This window comes from Pipra filicauda, unplaced genomic scaffold (assembly GCF_003945595.2).
Source record: "Pipra filicauda isolate LSUMZ 115617 unplaced genomic scaffold, ASM394559v2 scaffold487_size526621_pilon, whole genome shotgun sequence".
Lineage (NCBI taxonomy): Eukaryota > Metazoa > Chordata > Aves > Passeriformes > Pipridae > Pipra > Pipra filicauda.
In genome coordinates, this window is record NW_024104628.1 from 335185 (window position 1) to 354331 (window position 19147).

Here is a 19147-nt window from a genome sequence, read left to right on the forward strand (position 1 = left end):
AGTTTGTAATTGCCACAAACACGATTCTACGCCTGAATATAAACACAGCTAGAGAATTACTTTTAATAAAAATTTAACACGTGATAATAACTCAAGAAGGCTAAAGCAATACAGAATGTAGTTGGATGGGTTTTTTAAAAAAGACTAGAACACAGAGTAGCTGCTCTCAGTGACCTAAAACTGCCCCTTTTTACCTGAAAGTTTGGCTCAGCAATTGGCCGCCCATAAATAGTGTGAGCAGCTGAACCAGAGTAGCTACAGAAGGGAAATCCTTTACCCACTAGTTAGTCACCACTCATGCCACTGTGGTGGCATCACAGGTGCTGCTCCTGAGGGGAGCACAGCAGAACACCAGGAACTTTGCAGGCAGCACTTTTGCTGGAGTGCTTATGCTCGGCAGCAACCCCAGATACCCAGTTTTCCTTAACACAGGCTGCAGCCGTGATTTTATAACCTGGTGGAGCTACTTTTGATGGCACAGGACTGCGGCAGGAACAGAATGGAGATACAAAATCTGAGGGGGGGAGTGCAGGGAACAAACCCAGGTGCCTTGACCTGCGAACTGGTGTTATGTGCAAGTAAAATGACTTTGCTGAGAGCAACCTGGTGTGGGGATAAAAGTGCCAGTGCAGCAGTGGCTTGTACTGCCTGTAGCCCCATCAGTGCCATGGGGTTGCCCTGTTTCTGATGAGAGTAACTCATAGGAGAGAGGGAATGAAAGGACTGAAGGGAGCCACTGTCTCTCTGCTCATGGTTTGGTCTCTCTTCCAGCTTAGCCAGGCCTCTGAACCACAGCTGAGACCAGGCCAGGATGACACGTACAATGTAAGTAACTGCTGGTCTTTGTTTCTAAATCTGTTACCCAGATAGACCTTTTCGGGCACTTATAAAATAGTGAGTTGCCTGTAGGTTAGAAAAACTTTGGATGATCCAGCTAATGAGCAGGCTATACAAGAAGAAAGATAAAACCTCACAGGGGCAGTTTCTGCTGTCACCAGTCTGGCCAGATGGTAGATGGATATTTGGGCTGTAGGTTCCTGACTTGAAAGAGGACAGAACTAAGATCCTGCCTGTCTTTCCTAACTAAATTGCTCACTCATGGCAGCGTTAAACTCTAGCTAGTTTTGCTATGTCTAGTTGTCTTTTGATTTTAATTTTTTTTTTCTCAGGCTTTTGGCCATAGCCACATCCTGCTGTGAGTTCTGTTTAACTGTGTAATGTATGAACACTAATGCAATATTTTTCAGTTTAAGTGTAGCCTGTCACCTTTTCAATAGCACTCTGTCAGCTGTGTTATGCTGACCTGAAATCCCTCCTTTGCCCTGGTCTAAGGTAACCGTTCCCAGCTGAGAATTGTATTGGCCATAAAATTCCTGCAGCTTCTTGATGCAGATTTAGATCAACTGCTCTGCAAGAAGAACAAAGCTCATGGATCTTCACTCTCCAGTGGCAGAGAAAGCAGGAAAGTCAGTCCCTCCTCCTCACACTCTCTGATTTTCAACTCATTTTTATTTAAGAAATGTTCTTGATGCAGCAGCTTGTAGTTTTGTGCTGCACAGACCACTGTTTGTCATTTCCATGGCTTAGTTGTAGATATTTTTGTTGACAGTTGCAATAAGGAGTAAAATTAATTTCTAGCTCAGTTACAGTACTTGTGAACCAAGCTGGGTTCCCTTTCTTTCCTGTGTTAAGTCAAGATCTATTACCTCATTATCACGTCCATGATAACGAGCTTCTTGCTTTCTTGTTTCAGAAGCTGACTCGCGGGCACCGAGATGACTACGATGTTCTGGGGGCGAAGCGAGGTGCAGACCCTGAGCTGGGCGGGAGACACCAGGTAACCTCCTCCCACACGTGCCCCTTCTTCCCTCTAATCTGGTCCCTTCCATCTCGTGTGTAACCGCGGCTCAGACACGCAGGCAGGCGCTCGCCGCGCCTTTGCTGAGCACAAGTGCCTTCCTGGAGAGGGAACGACACGATCCGCGTCGTAACTGGGGAGTTGGCAGCGCGGGGGGAGAGGAGCAAACCTCCCCCTGCCCTTTGGTCTCTGCCCCCCCCCCCCCCCGGCACTTTGCTGAGAGCTTTTGCAGCCAGCCGGGGTTAGGAAGTGACACCCAGCCCGGGGCGGATGCGGAGCAGGCGAGGCAGCAGTGGGTGTTCCACCAGAGCTCGCTGCATGTGCTGCTGCCAAACAAGCGCCCACAAAGTGGAGCAGCGGCCCAAACAATCGTTTCTGCTGCAGAGCCCATCACTTTCAAAGGAAAAGGGAGGGAAAAACCTCCTGCATCGGCGTGTAAGGGCTTGCCCGCAGGTGACAGCGGCAGGGACTGAGCAGAGAAGAACTAAGTTTTACCAATTATTAAAAGGAAATCAGTTTTCCAGAGAACAAGTTGCCCGAACAGAGCCTTGTGGGGGGAGACAAGATGAGCTGTGATGGGCAGGGCGAGTCCACAGAGCCGTAGCTGTGCCATAGAGCAAATGCACAGGCACGTACAAAGCGGAGGGGGATGCTGGTGGTGCAGCTTGTGGGCAACATTCTTCTTTTGTTTTACAGCAGAGAAGAAAGAATCCCCAGGAAACTGTCTACAGTGTGAGTAGAGAGCGCTGGAGGGGTGGCTGGAAAGGGGAGTTTCTGTTTCATGGGAGACCTTTTCCCCCTCTACCCAATTTCAGCTTTGGTTCAAATTTAACAGCTGCTTTCAAAGGCTTCTCCTCTTACACAACAAATCCCCCCAAGCCTTTTTTTTTTTTGGCTAGAAAATTTCTGCTCTCTTCTCTGTGATAAGAGAAAAACAGTGACTGTCTGGGGAGATGTGGAAAAGAATTTGGATCAAGACACCTGCTTATCCCTTCATGTTAGCCATTAGTGACTAACCAACCTTTATCCCATGTCATCAGTGCTGCAGTATTTTATGTGCTTGTTCTCCAGCCTCTGTGACTGCTCTCTGGCAAAGGCCAAGTGCCAGTGCATCTAAGAGTGGCTGCTTAGGAACCTCTTAGGAAGCTCTTTAATTGATTTGACTTTAGCTAGATGTGGTGGTCTGTGCTCCAAAGGGTTGATACATTAATGTTAATGACCATGTCTTAACTCGGGTCTTTCCGGGTGTTCTTGCTGAGAAATGAGCTTGTTTCCAAGGCTGGCCTCCATCATTATTGAGTCAGACACTAATCACAGCTGGTTTGTAAGTGTTTGGGAACTGCTTCCCCACATGGAGGGAGAAAGAAAGAGCTCCTTTTTCTTAATCTTCACCCTGCAGTGTTAAGAATTCCCTTTTCTCTGGGCCTGAGCCTCATGGTCGGGTTTGTCTCCTGAACAAATGCTGCTTAAAGCTTTACTTTGGGGTTGTAGTGTATGGCACTCATCTAGATAAATGACTTGGCTGAGAGCAGAGATATATTCAAGTGTTTGGAGATGAGGTGGTATTGATATGCTACATAGATTTCATCACATATAGCATCTATTTACATGCACATCAGACAAGTCGCACTGCTATCCCTTCTTCTCTGGAACAGACTGAAGTTTTGAAGGCAAAGCAGTCCCAGAAGCAGAGGCTTGGAGTGTGGTCACCCAGGGGCTGGCTTGGCTTTTCTAGAAACAAGCTGACTCTTTCCCCCTCTCTGCTTGCAGGCACTGCAGAAGGACAAGATGGGTGAGGCATACAGTGAAATCGGAATGAAGGGAGAGGTGAGTTTTACTTTCCTTCCTGGTGAAATTTTTCCCAGTATGAGAAATCCTTCATTGCTACTCCCTTACGGAGCAGCCCCTTGCATGAGGCAGTGTCCTTGTTGCACAGCACTCCCACTTACAGCTGGGAGCTGTTTCCTGTAGTAACCAGTTCAGTGCAGCAGCAGGACAGACACGTAGCTCTGGTCTTAGAGAAGCCATAAACCCAGGTGGAGATCAGGCAGCTTTGTCTCACTGGCATTACAAACACCAGCAGTGTCCCTGGGCGCGCTGAATAACGTCAGCAGAAAACATTCCAACTTTTGGACAGAAAACTCTGCTGGCTGCCCTGGCTGAGCGGGCAGAGGGCCTGAGATGGGTGAGGAGTAGCTGAAGGAGTGTCTGTTGTCAAGTGCTGCAATGTCTGTGGCCCAGCAACTCACAGCAGCTGAGCACGTTCCTCCAGAGCAATTGGGAGCTGGAGGTTCACCGTTCCCCCTCCATGGGCTGCCGAGCCTGGATGGCATTACAGGCACAGGAAACCACCTGCGAGCTCCTCCTTGGGCCTGCCTTCAGATAAGGAATGGGGGACACATTCTCATTCCCCCAGCTCCCCTCTCAAACATTTAGGAAGGTACACACCAGTCGTATCTCCAGCTACAGCAAATGGACAGGTTTTGCTCTGTGCACAAACTGCTGGGGGAGGGGAGCTTGTGTTGAAAACAAACCATCTGGGGACACTTGTTTATGGCAACATGAAAAATTGCTCTGACCTACAGAGGTTCTATATTATGTCAAAATGTCATATATATATATATATAACCTTTCATTTCCTCCTGAAACATGAAAAAAGGGGCATTTCAAAGCAAAGTTTAGTGCTGAGAAATGCTGAAGTAACACTGACATTTAATCCCCTCCCCTTTTATGTTCTGATGCCCCTTTGCCATAGTCAAGCTCTGTTCATGAACTATGGGTCTATAAAGTTGCACTGTGTTTTTATGAATGTTTCTGTTCCTGGAGGGATGAGAACACCAAAACCCGTGTCCCATTCTAGATATATGATCATTTAAGAGGTTGCTGCAATTGTAACTGTAGCAGGCACTACTCCTTGCCACATGTTTTTGATTGTCTAATACTAAATAGTCAGTGTCTATAGGAATGCCTCCAAATTTCTATACATCCGATTAATCAAAGGAATAGCAGCACTGTAACAGTATGACAGGAAAATATGTCAGCAAACCAAAATAATTTCCTTTTACTGGTCCAGATTTATCAGGTGTTTTCCCTTTTGTGAAGAGCAGGTCCAGGCCAAGCACAGCTGCCAACCCTCAGTACAGGACAGGGGAAGTCAGGGGGTTCTTTATTTTTGCATGATAAGGAAAAACACCCATTAATCTGTGCTTGTTTTTCTTTCCCAAAGCAGCAGAGGCGGCGAGGCAAAGGCAATGAAGGTGTCTACCAGGTAGGCAACACGTCCAGCAGCTGCTCCCCTCATCTGTCTTCATGGGTTAATTGTAGCCTGTAGTTACATATCCAACTGCACTGTCAGTGGGATGTGATGGAACAGAGCTTTCAAAGCATCTTTCTGAGGGCAGTTACTGAGATTCAGGGCAAAGACCACACTGATGGCACTTTGATAAGTGGCTGCACATTCCAAATACACCTCCTGCCCTGGTAGGAACCATTTCCATGGCCCTACACCTTGGAGAAGCACCTTTTGACTGTGGCAGATGATGCACAGAATTCTGCCTCCAAACTGTTTATTGCTTAAATGGAAACCTTCAGGTTGCCAAGCAGCTGTTGTAACTCAAGGCATCAGTGGTTCAGGGCCCCTCACTATAGCACAGAGCACAGGCTGCCCAGCACCTCCAGTCCCTTGGTGCACTGGGGGGGTTCAGTGTTGCACACACCTGACAAAGGGCAAGGAGTCCCTCAGTGAGGCCTTAGCTGGGTCACCATGCATAACTGTTCCAAAATGCATTTTACTTTCTGTAGTAGCCTGTACATTGCCACTGACGTCTCAAAATGACAAAAATACAATACATATAAAAAAGATCTTCAGGTTGCAGCACATGCCAGGGAGCTTTTCTGTAACATGGTGATTCTGTAGCTAAAGGTACCTTTCTTCAAGCCCAGCTCTACTGAGATATCACAGGAGCCTGATAAGCAGCACCAACCTCCTAGTGTTCTCAGTACACCACTAAATATTCATAGCAGGGAAGTGAAGGGTAGCTGGAAGTTTTACAAGCAGGCACCAGGTGTCTCACTAGATCCTCTCTGTTGGAAGCCCCAGTTCTCTCTGCTCTGGAAGGCTCCTGGGCTGACCTGCAACTCTGCTGCATCTTCTACTGCCTTGCTCTTGAAGCAGCTGTTCCCATCCCTGCCACAGGGATCTGTAACACACAGGTCACAGCTGACTCACCAGAGCAGGCTGGCAGGCAAAGGATTCCTGGAGTGGCAGGAGGGACCGTGAGGGGATGCTTCCCGGGGTTCACAGCCATCTGAAGCTCTGCTGCCAACTTACTTACCTAGAGCTGCATCTGACTTCCTTTCCAAATCAAAGAGAAGTCCAGAGAACAAAGTTCATGATTTGATGTCTTCATTTTGTTACCCTACTTCACTCTAGCATCAGTTAGGTCTTAATAATATGCGAATAAAATGCACTCTAAAGATCTTCATAACCAGTTAGGATGAGCTGCTGTAGTCATATGTTCATAAGAGTTACTCAAAATGTACCTTGCCTTCAGGTAAGTGATAGGTAGCTATTGGCACTGCACAAAATCTATGGAATCACTCATTTTCTCTGCAGGTGAAAAAAAAATTAGAATTATGCTACGGAGCCCCTGCTGCCCTGTGGCTGGCCAGTCAGCACTGAGGTAAATTTTAGGGAGAACTCGTCTCTCACCTGTTTTTTCTCTTTTTCAGGGACTCAGTGCAGCCACCAAGGACACTTATGATGCTCTTCAAATGCAGGCTTTGCCCCCCCGCTAAGTGGGAGTCACAGAGGGGATGGGCAAGAAGGAGAGATGCCCACAGGCTCTGGGGGGAGAGGAGGAGAAGCCTTTTTCATCCCACACAAGCACTGCGTGTTTTCTCCGTGCAATAACCTGCTTTGGTTGGTGCACAGAGGGAGCATGTCTGGAGTTGTCCAGTCCCTTCTCCCTTTCCTCCTGAATCATGCAACTGCAAGCTTTTGCTATTAAAATGTACATATCTGTAAAGTTGTTTCCAGTAATAGTGGTTATTAGGCTGATTTTCTTTTTTTTTTTTTTGGTAAGGTTTGTGTTTTGGGACCAGACCACACTTTCTAACAAACACAGCTGTTTTCACAGCTCTTCCTTGCCTTGCAGGGGTATCATGACATGTAACTATTGTTTCATTGCATTTAAACAACTTGTAAAGATAGGGCTGTAGTTATTTCCTGTGGTATTTATCTTAAGACTGACACTTTTTGCTTTTAATTTGCCTTTAAAAAACTGCTTCAGTTTTTAAAAAACTGCTCCAGATTACTTTTTTTTTCCCTTTAATTGTAAAAAGTCACGTGATGTTAGTGTAGTGCAGGACAGAGGCTGACTGGCACCATTTCAACATGAAGAAAGTGAGCACCGAGCTCCCAGAAAAGATCAAGCAATGGCACTGCCACTCAGCCAGCACTTGGAGCTAAATATGAGCCAGGTAATCTGCATGAGAGACTTCTCAAAAGGCAGATGATGATACCCCTGTTACAATGAAAACAAGGAGGATGGACTCCCATATATCACTTCTGGGCAACAGAAACTGTATAAAAGCCAACGCAAATCCAGTTTCCAAACCAGTCTATCATCAGGTTACCTCTAAAAGATGCAGGTGTGATTCCAAAGAGGTTCTAGGTCAATAATGCAACGTGCTTTTGATGAATTAATAAAGGCAGTGGCAGCCCTGTGCGTGCAGGGAACAGCTGTGAGAAGGGCCTGAGCTCGTGAGCTGCCACGTTCAGCCCGGCTGAACCGACCTGCACCCAGCAGCATCATCTCCCAGGGAGGCTGAAGAGGACAATATTCCAACAGGAGCTTCTAAACACACCCTGAGCAGTGGGATGGGGTTTTGGTAAAATGCCCCAAGCCCAATTATAAGAGGGGCACTCACCTCCTGCTGCTGCAGCCTCAGTTTTGCCTGTGACTTAAAAGGCTGCACAATGACACCTGCAAGAACTCAGCAAGGACAAAAACAGCCCAGCAAAACAAACCCTGTTTTACCTCGGGTCAGGAGCTGACCAGCTCATTCTGTCAGTCTTACAGAAGAAGCAGAGCTAAAGCAAGACTGTGGGAACAAAAGTTCTGCCCGGATGAAGTCATGTCTTCTTTTCAGGGACTGGGTGGGTTAGCAGCAGAAAAACTTGTTGAAGTTGCTGCTGTGCAAGTGACAAGGTTGTTTTACATCTTCAGCAGTAAAACTGTACCTGCAGTAGGTGCTTGTAGCTTTTAAAGAATATTTCCAATAAATTAGAGCAAAAAAAAAAGTAAACTGAGAGATGGTAACGAATGTTTCTTGGGGGGAAAAAAAAAATTCCTAGATCCCTTACTGTTCTTCTGCAATGACAAAAAAAAATCTGAGAGAAGTGGGTGATACCTCAGCCACCTGACTTGAAAATTACAGTAAAGTTACTACTACAAAACACCAATGCAAGAACAAACAGTACTGAAAACAGCTTTCTCTTTTTAAATAATCACAACTGTATCTGCAAGATATAGAAATCACAAGTTTTGGCAGCCATAAAATACCAACGACTAAGCAATAGGAATGAAATTCTCTAGGGAAAAAAAATATCACCTTTATGCTCTTTATATATATATATATATATATATATATATATATAAACTGATATCTTGACTCAAAAGCATCCAACACTTGTTTCAGGGACACTCACCGTAGGTGTGAGCTGAGTCTCCTCTTTGCCTTCAAGAAGCAACTGGAGATGTTTCTGCTTTTAGGAGAGGAGCTGATAAACAGAGAAGTAGAAGAAAAGCTTCAAGCAGAGTGCAAAAAACCCGTTCTGTCTCCTCCAGTTTGAGACAAAGGGCACGAAGGACCAATCTTCTGGCCCACTTTGATCCATGGGGGGAAGGGGAATCCACCTCCCCTAATACATTCAAAAACTACAAACAAGTGCATACATGTTAAAACACTTGGAAAATGGTTTAATGATGTTTACAACAGAAATTAACTGTACAATTACAGTAAGTTTAATATATATAAAAAATTACAGCAGACAAATGCATCTACACAAAATCTACCTTTTCATTCTGATTTACTGTAATCTACACAATCTCTCAATGCCTACAGCTATCTGTAGGCAACCACTGGGAAAATAATAATAATAATATAATAATAATAATAATAATAATTATAAAGGACATCTTTAAAGAGACAGCATTTCGCCTTCCTCCTCACCCTTAGTGTGATCAGCAAGGTTTTGAAATGTGTGGGACTCTCACATTTCAGTCTCAAGAAAAGCTTGGGTTGGGTTTGGGTAGGGTACTCCCATATGGCCCTTGATTTCAAGTGTTCTGCTGACCTCAAGTGTATAAATGCAGTGTATGAGGAAGGGCAAGAGAAAAAAAAAAAACTCCCAGCCAGTGTAAGCAGGCAGCTGCACAGAGCAGTGAAACCATTAGGACCGAAAACTTGCCTTATTTAGGGAAAAAAAAAAGCAAAAAGGGACTGCCCAGATGCTCCAGACATTCACAAATCCTCACCTCTTTGGAAACTATAACCGGATTTAGAAGAAAGGGGTTGGTTTTCCACTCTCAATTCTTCATACAAAGGGGTACTTTTCAAACTAACATGTTAAATAATTATTTTCTTTTTTAAATAAAATTTAAGCAACTTCCTCTTTGGCCCATCCCTTAAAAACAGTGAAAACCCCTTTACACTGAGAAAGAACCTCAGGTCAATGGGGGAAAAAAAAAGAACATGCTGTCTCTTTAAAAACAAAGAAAGAATCCCAGTTGGGAGCGGCCATCAGTGAAAATGCAATCCAAATTGGCGGTCTGGTGGAAATTCCTCATGGAATATTATGTACAGTTTAAAAACCCTTTGCAGTTGGTTTTTTTTCTTTTTATTATTTATGAACACCTAGGCAGTGAAAACTGTTATGTTAATACATACATAGACACACCCAAAACATACAAAAATACTATTATTTCAAACTACTAAGAATAGGACAAGTTCAGTTATCTCCATGCTATGACTTTAAGAGCATTACACTGAAACAAACAAGAATTTAAACGACAATTTTTTAATATCCCAGAAATATACCAAAATATACATCTAAGCTTTGGAATTACTGAGGTTAGACTAATGCAAGTGCTGGGTAATCGTACTTAATACACAAGTCTAAGGTTCTGCAGGAAAGAAATTATCTTTGGTATCTGCATCAGGCTAATAATATTAACATTTGGATTTTGCTTTGGGATAGAGCTTGTATGACCCTAGAACCAAACACCCCCCAATCAACTGAGATTAAAAAGATCCATGTAAAAAGTTCCTCCATTTGCAATCCCCCCCCAAAAGTTAAAAAGTCACAGGCATCTACCTAGCATAAAAGGTTGAGAAATACAATGCATAGTTGCACAGTGGTGCTGCAAAAATAAAAAGAAATCTAGAAAAAAGGAACTAGAGGAGAAATGAAAAGCTGCTTCTTCTTCTTTCAGGGATTTCTCACAACAGGACAGCCTCTTCCAAGCAGTGAAGGGGGGGGGAAAGCTCAGAAGTGCACCTCAGCGTGTATTAATCAACATCACCCAGCCCCCAGAGGGTTAAAGCACCCAGCAGAGCAGCCAATCCTGCACCCAAGTCTTCAGCTCCTCAACCCACCTGCGAAGCCCCCCCGAGCCGCCCCCTCCCAGCGCCTGCGCCCCAGATTTCACCCTGGAGCAGGGAATTTCTTCCTGGGGTGTTTCGGAGCCCCGGGCTGGGCAGAGACCCTTGCCCTGGCCAGACCGGCCTCACAGATGGGCTTGGTGCTGAAGACGCCCTTTGTCTTTGGTTTGTTTGTTTGTTTTGAGTTTATACAATCATTAGGAAATCTTTGGTTTTGGCTGGAAATTTTAAAAGAACAAAACAAAACAAAGAAACCGCCCCCTCCCGACTTATAGCAGCCACCGTGACCTGACAAAGCTTCTCTTTCCCATGGGGGTAGGGGAACTACATTCAAATAAAGATGGACCGGGTTAAGGATGCAGCTTCTGGCCAGGTGGGGGAGTGGGGGAAGGGATACAGGATTGTCAAATAATAAAGAAGAAAATTAAATATTTGGAGATTTCTATTTTTTTTCTTTGTTTTTTTCTTTTTTGGTCATGTTAAAAAGTGAGTAGCATGTACGCAGCACTGGGCTGAGAGTGCCTCGGGGCCCTGGAGTTCAGTGTGGCCCCGGGGTGGGAAAAGGCAGCGCGGGTGGCCCTTTTCCGCAGAGAGTGGAGGGGAGGGGATGGATATTCACAGACTAATCAAGAGGACCCCTTGTAACCAAAGGAAATAAGATAAGATTGCAATTTGCCCTCACTTTGCAGTAGCTTTTAAGCAGCGACATTCAGAGGCGTTAGGGGGTCACCTCCCCAGGTTGCAGGTCACGGGGTGCTATAGGCCAGAGTTCAGTGTTAATCAAAGGAGGGAGGGCAGACTTGGCAACTCTGTGGGGTTTGGAGAAAGTTAAAGCAAGTTACTCAGTTACGAGTTAGAAATGAGGTATACGACAGCTCCTGTACCTGTGGCGGATAAACACCCCACACCTACTCACACCTAGCCTTAGACACTACCACAGAGGAAGGAAATGGAACAACAGCACTGGCGGGGACGCAGAAGCTCCTGCCCAGGTCCTTCCCACGGACCGCTGGCACACCAGGCGCCCCAGTGCTGCTCCAGCCCTCGCCAAGCCACCCGCGGGGGGCTCTGCAGCGGTCCCTTCCCTTCCCTGGCTTGCAGGGAGGCGCAGTCTGGCTCCCCGGGAACTCGCGGGGAGCGGCCCTGATCTCCAAGTCTTTTGCTTTGCGTTTCCCCCTCGGACTCGCTCAGGTGCCGGGAGCACCGGGGTCACAGAGGCCGACACATGCAGAGTGAATGGGGGAAGAACTAAAGGTTTTGTCTCAACTGCCTTGTTCTCAGGACACTGTCACGGGTGCTCTTGTTCCTAAATTGTTTCCCAAGGGGGTCGTGCGATCTCCACGATTTGCCCCTTGGCGTGCCATTCCCAAGGTCTCAGGATTCCCACTGTTCAATAATTTCGGGTTTTTAAAGCACCGCAACGTGCCGGCTTTGAACGCACACGAAGTTAACGACATTAGGGGAATGGGGCTTCAGTAGCTGCTGCTACAAAATTCAGCAAAGGCAGTGTGAATCCTGAAGTGGGGCCTACAACATGATAAGACAATTTTGGGAGGAAAGGGGAAACTAACGTGATAAATTAAGTATCTTACGGTATTATGTAAAGCTCTGCCGGAGAATATTCACCAGCAGATCAACACAGATTTAAGACAGATCAGCATTTTGGTCTGAGCTACTTGACAATGTCCTGTTTGGTAGAGAGATGAAATAAGGCAGAGGGGGTATTGTTCCAGTTCTGGGGCTGAGCCTCAGCAGCACTAAGGAACGCCAAAGGGTATCATCTTCCCTCGCCTCCCACAAGCTGTTTCATTTCCTTCCTCAGATTTGTTTTCCATAAAGCACACCTTGTTTTCCACTTCTTTTGTTCCAAGTGCTCTTTTCTTTGAGAAGTCATTTCTTCAATATCCCTATTACTATCTATAAATCTAACTAGCTCTTTGAAAAGTCACACAATATTAATACCACTTTTACATAATGTCAGAACAACAATTCTATTAGTAAAGCTTTCAGTGAAGTTCTGCAACCCGATTGGTGTACGGAGGAAGAGCAGCTGGACAACCTGCCTCTCCCCCTTCCTCCCTCCCTTTCTTCACAAGAGCTCACCAAGTTCACTGATAAAACAGCTCAGCCCAATAGCACAATACATGAACATGTACAAGGCTGCTTTGGGGAGCAAAGAAAGGAGTCTTCAAGGTCCCTCCCCTAAGAGAAAGACCATATGCAAAAGCTGTTGAACAGACTCTGACCTTGGACTACACTGCTTCCACATTTGAAGGAAAGAAACAGTTTTCCCTGACTGTATCCCAACATCAGCCTAAGACCTGCAGCACTGGGCAAACCCCACATACTGTTTGTCTTCACAGAGCCAAAGCAACTCTGTGCAGAAAAGGTGGGAGTACCCGAAAGAGATGAGGTCCTTAGAGAAAGGGACACTGACCCAAAGCTCAAAAAACCCCCACCCAGCTTCTCCTCTTACCCGCTCTGAGAACAGCAGAGCTGACAACTTATCAGTGCCTTTGGTTCCCTACGAGGCCACTGGGAATTCTCCCGCCCCAGTGGAGTTGAGCTCCTTTAGAAACCCACCTCTCTGGATCAGCGCACACAGCCAGGCGCACACACGCACTCGCACACACACCCACGCACACCCCTCCCCTCTTCCCCTGCTCCATCAGCCTGGAGGGGAAACGGGAAGGGAGCCTTGGAGTCCGGTTGGAGTGGGCTGCAACGCCCTTCCCAAGGCAACAACCACTCGCTCTTCTGCTACTCCCACCGCAACACCAAGACATAGGCCAGGAGAACGACCCACTGCCTCGCCAACAACACCTCAAAGCTCCTCTCCCACAACCGTCTCACAGTATTTCAACCCTTTCAGGCAGACCAGCCAGGTGTTAGGAGTAGGTTAGCTTTCACCTCTCAGTTTGGTTTTTTCTTTCATAGTTTTTGGTCTAGACAGGATTAGCATTGCTATTAGAAAAGGAAGTGTTTAAAAAGTTTTCCACCTATTATCAAGCACTACAAGCCCTACATTCAGTAACAAGACAAGGGGGATAAAAGGAACCTGTTTCACTTTTGCTCTCCCAGATAAGATTAAGATGCGACAACCATTCTTGTCCCTTCCCGAAGTTAAACACAATGGACCCAGTTCAGCTCTGGAGCAACTCAACTGGAACGGATTTACACCACCGAGGTTGATTCTAACCCAGTACAGCCATCTCCTTTCCCCCGAGCCTCCCAGGTATGTGTTGCCTCATCTTTAGATCCCAGTGAAGGGCAAGGAAAGGCCAAGAGGGAGGGAAGTGTGCGCACACTCGAAAGGACCCTGAACAGCAACCCCATCAGTAACCTGCATGCCACCACGTGCTGTGCTGCAGATTAGACCACAGATAAACCAACCAAACAACAATCCCAAACCCAGGAGCGACAAAATGTTTCCTTTGGCAAGACAGATACAAGGAAAAAAATTTATGAGCAAACATTTTCCTTCTAACACAGTCAACCCCCCTTCTCTGCCCCCAACATCCACCCACCCCCACCCGACCCTATAAAGTTGTAACCTATAAACAGGATCTCAAATACATACAGCATAATCATGTTTATCAATCATAATAAACATCAGTTCAACTAAACTCTACAGCTAGAATTATCTCCACTATTTATAAAGTTTGCTTTTCTCTTCTGATTTTTTTCAGTTTAAAACCAGTTCTGCGACAATGCTAAGCTATGCTGAGGTATTTTATGAAGGTGCCAGAAGCCAGCTGCTACCCATAAGTATTGTTCTCAGAGCTGTATGGTGCTACCTTTTGCTGAGGGAAGATGGGGAAGGAACAAGGAGGGAGAGGGGAGGAGGGAAGGAGGGAGGAAGGGGGCCCAGACTATTCCAGTTATGGACGGTTCTTAGCAGGGTATCACTGACGGAGTTGAAAGCAGCCCCGAGCCAAAGCTCAGTAGTTGCTCTGGGTTTAGGAATTCGGTCAGAAAAGAAGTACCTGATACGTTCTGCATGCTGACCTTATTTGCCTACTTGACTAAAAGATGTCTTTTCTCCCACAGTTAAACTATTTCTAATTACAGTGCAGTCTTCCTAACGCCCTCCTAACAAGCATCCCACGGGGGTAAAAGGAGTATCCTGGGAGAAGTGGCAGACAGATCAAATAAAAAGAGACAAGCTGAAAAAATACCAAGTTTTTTTCCATGTGTTACTTCATGTGTTCATATGTGAAGATATGCAAGCAGAGGAATTGCTTTTCATTGTTCCTAAAGCACTGAAACTGCTTGCACTGACACAGAGGGAACCAGGTACTGTTCAGATCACAGAGAGAAAGATATGAACATTTTAAGAAATGGCAAACAGTGAGCCAGCAACTTTTCCACGAATCCTCCTCTGTCAAATATCTTTAAAGTATTTTAGGGGACTTCCCTGCTGGAAAGAAGAGGAAAAACTCACAAGCAGCAACAGGAGGTTAGGTTCAACAACTGAAAAGGGTAGAACTTGTGCAAGGAAGGTATCTTGAATTCTGTATTGCTATAGTACTTTGGGAGGGACAGGTAAGATGTACTGGTTGCAAAAATACAAAGGAATTTGAGTTGGCTGTGTGAGAACACAGTGGGGGCAGCACGCCAGCTTACTCCTTTGGTAACGCTCCACCCTAGGCAACAGTCAGGTGTACATCCAACAGGGATACCCAGGCCCTGTGGATAAACATGCTTTAACCACTTCGAGCAGAACATGAATAGGGAACAGTGATTCTTCATCGAGTTAACACGGCAATAAATAGATCTAAATTTTAAGCTTCCAGTTGGAAAACAAGTATCATTAAAAGCTCAGAGTAGATGCACTACTATGTCTGTCCTAAAGCACTCCAATGATCATGAGAAGCTACTTGTTTCTCTAAGATCATTTTGTATAGTAAATCTTTATCTAAGAAAATATTAATATTTAAGGTAAATGTCGTTTTAAGTTTAATATCTGTGTTATGATTCCAGCTGTAACGGTTGTGCTGCTCCATTTGTAACAAAAAAAGAGGGAATTTCTGTTTTAAAGAATGTTGCTTTACAGGAATGTGGACAGAGTTAGGGAATTAACACTCCTGCATCCTTTACTAACTCAACTGCAGAAATGTGTCAACACAGTGGCATTGAAACATTAGGTAATAGTTCCAAGAGAAGTGTATATCTACATACACACCATCTCAGAGTAACATGATAAAAATGTACTTAGACTAAGACATACTGCACAGTAACTCAGAAACAAAATAAATCCTCTTAAGGAGGTTTAAACACACAGATACAACTATTGTAAGCAGCCACATCTGTATGTACTTTCATAAATCATAAATCATTCTATGGTGACTACTGTGTTCTGAGGAGATCAAGTGTGCTAAAGCCAAAGTGTGCTAAAGCAAAACATGTTTTTCTTAACATCAGAAAAAAATGTCATCACCAGGCTACACCTCCTCCCGAAGCCATTTTCTAAATTATTCTTGACCTTCTGTATCTGTGCCTCTGTAAATGTTTTGCTTTCTGAGCTAACTGTTCTCATCTGTAATGAGAGAGTTTTTCACCTTCTCTTTTCCTGCATGTGTACTGTGACATGATTGTAACTATGAAAAGCAACCCTCTCACCTTTAAATACAGGGACATGGAGCTCTGAAAAGGAGATGCTATTATCCTTTTCCAACAACACCATCAAATTCCTTCTGATCATATTTACTGGGCCTGTATACAATTGTTATCCTTTCTTTTCAGATGCATCAATTTCTGCTGCCAGCATGATTATGATTTCAAAGGAAACTTCTGCTAAGTTATAGTACGTGATCTCACATTTTCATGCTCTGAAGGAACACATATGCTCTAACTAGGCAGATGTACATTCCCTGCCAATCTGATTTCCATATTTCACCAAAACGCCAGAGGTAGCCAGCATCCATAAGGAAAAACACTGATAGGGACAAAAAGCAGGCTCCAGGAACAACAGTCAGTCAGTCACAGGGATGTTTTAGGACAATGAATCAGAGCACACTGGCAATGGATGCCATGGGATATGTCCTGTTTGGGTAGCATGTCAGCTTTTGCAAGCAAAACCAAGCTCTCTCTTGGATATGTGGTTACTGAGTTTCCAGTTTCTCTCAGAAAAAGACTTGCTAAGAAATTCCCTGGAATCTGGGCCCCAGAGAAGGTGATGGGGTAGAGAGGAGGAGGGTAAGGGGGTATAAGGTGCTCACACCAAAGCCATGTGACCAATGCAAAGGTAGTCAGGAAAAAAAGCAGATTTTTATAATAAATAAACCATCCAAGCTGCATTAGTGTTCCAGATATGTACTCAACAAGACCCTCTCCCAACCACAAACCAGCAAGAATGGGACATGAAAACTCATTCAGACAGCTAATGGCACAGTCTCTTTGAACTTTGGAAAGAGGATTTTCCACTGATTTAAGGCCCACCTTTCTTTGTGTTTCCTAGATATATGCAAGGACCGTGCCCCCCCCCCCCCACCACAAACCCCTTAGGGAGTAGAGGATACACTGGAGAAAAGACCAGTAGTATCCTCCCTTTAACAAAAAAACCTTCCTGATAAATTGTACTTTTGCACAGGCATTGGAAGTAAGCAGGAACTTTCAGAGCCAGGAACCAATGCTATAGCTGCAGTTTTCCCCATCCTCTTACTTCACTGAAGACAAGTCCCAAGGACTTGGCATTCCTTTGGTAGAAACTATAGTCCATGCTATGGCCTCCAGGCAACATAGTGGGTACCAGCATCTCCTCTTCTACTTTTCCCCTGCCTCCCTGAAGCTCACCCAGCTATATCTGTTACTGCTCTGAAGACATTACTGTGGGCCATTTCCACTTTTGCAGTATTATTCATAGCCCTAAAAGTCTCCCACACAGCCTGAAGACACAGAGACACATAAAAAACACTTAGATTCATCCACACTGGGGGGATAAAGGTGGGACCTGTTGGATTAACAATCCTCTGACATCGCCATTCTATTTACACATCAAATAAAAGAAAACAAATTAAAATCAAGTTAAGAGTCTGCCCCAAGGATAACACAAATTACCAAAAAAAAAAAAAAAGATTAAAAACAAGCAGCAACTTTTATATAAAATTAATAAAAACAAAAGACAAATGAAAAAGAAATTGTCAGTAGCATCTATCGCCTCTCTGCATCTGAACTGCACTTATACAAACTAGTCCATTAGTACAGCAGCTTGCTAGAAATTGACTTTGGTTCAAGCTTAGTTTTAAAAAAATAAAACATAAAAAAATCAAAAACACATAAGAAACGGTGGACGGACATTTGTTAGTTTCCCTGCTTGCAGTTCACTAGTTTTGAAGTTTTAGGGGTAATTGGTTTAAATATCAGTAAAACAGGAAGGTGGAGAGTTAGAGATGAACAGAGCAAAATCATGGCGGTGGGGGGAGAGATAAGGGGTTCTGCCACTTGAGTGCAAACACAAATCCCACATGCTCAGGTCACAAACCAAAGCATATGTAGAATTTAAAGTTGCTGCCTTCCGGATCTTGGATGAGAAGCTCCAGGATCCCCCTGAATCATCAAAATAATGAATATAGCTGCATCAGCTCATTATTTTAGGACACTCTGGTGACAAAAGAAAGGGGGGTGGGTGGGAAAGGGACTCTTCTAATATCCTCACTAGCTAAAAGTAATTTAGTTTTATACACATGGCAGAAACCTTTAAATCCATCAGGAATGGAAAGTTCCAAGTGAACTGCATTGCAGTGATCCAGTCTTCTCTTTTTAAAAATCTTTTTTTGTTTTTTTTGGTTCAGATACTGGATTGTATATTTAAGAATATACGGATCTAACTTCTGTACAGTTCATCACCTCTTCCTCATCCACAAAAACATCCCTTTGCTACACGGATCAGAACCGACCTTGCAAAGGCAGTGACAGTGACAGGCGACCCCGACGTGCCGCTTGGAGACGCTTATTCCCGGTTTTACTCGGCGAGCGGCGCCGCAGCTCAGAGACCACATGAGATGACTCAGGTGTGTGCAAAGCCCCAGAGCTGTGCTGGCATCAACAATGGCAACTTCTGCTCCCATATTCTTGGCTTCTGTGTTTGGCAGCCAGAAGCGCTCCTTTACGGGACAATTTTTCCTAAATACGACGTTGGAAGCATCGGAAAAGGAATATTGCTATGAATGGGGAGAATCCGACCTTTTGAAATCTCGTGCCAACTCACCTGGTGGGAATTTAGAATTGTAAATGCTGCTTTACATACTGCCAATTAGCCTGGGTAATCTGACATTTTTAAAACATTTGTGTGTGCTCTTGCACAGCCAAAGGAAATCACTGGAACAGAAGAGCCATCGCTACGTCACACAGCCTGCCCTCGGGAGGTCACATCCCGCTCTCTGAAGTGAAAGGAGCCAAGCACACAAAGCTCAGAGCAGAATTTGGCCATTTTGTCTTAATAATTGAGAGAAATGCAGCTCAGAACTAATTCCTACCTCTGCTTGAAAAGCAGAGACCAGCCTGGAAGTTTGCACACAATGATCTCTGCTGCTACACTGAGCCTCCTGCACAAACGATGAACGTAAATCCTTCTGACCCCTACGAGTAGGCATTAGACAAATTCAGGGATGAGGAAACTGT

General features: G+C 44.8%; 2 protein-coding genes across 2 annotated transcripts in view; one reads left to right on the forward strand and one right to left on the reverse strand.

Moving 5' to 3' along the window:
- Positions 1-6655, forward strand: part of CD247 (CD247 molecule) — a gene marked incomplete at its 5' end in the record, with an annotated part of 50166 nt that extends 43511 nt beyond the window's left edge. The window contains 6 exon segments of the mRNA XM_027722262.2: positions 772-825; positions 1754-1837; positions 2555-2590; positions 3629-3685; positions 5085-5126; positions 6590-6655. Of these exon segments, the coding sequence (XP_027578063.2) occupies positions 772-825; positions 1754-1837; positions 2555-2590; positions 3629-3685; positions 5085-5126; positions 6590-6655 (339 nt within the window).
- POU2F1 (POU class 2 homeobox 1) overlaps positions 1-19147 on the reverse strand; it is a 127689-nt gene that overhangs the window by 4082 nt on the left and 104460 nt on the right. Inside the window, exon 16 of the mRNA XM_039386486.1 lies at positions 8571-8642. Within this exon, the coding sequence (XP_039242420.1) occupies positions 8602-8642 (41 nt within the window). The 3' untranslated portion in view covers positions 8571-8601. The remainder of the gene's footprint in view (positions 1-8570; positions 8643-19147) is intronic.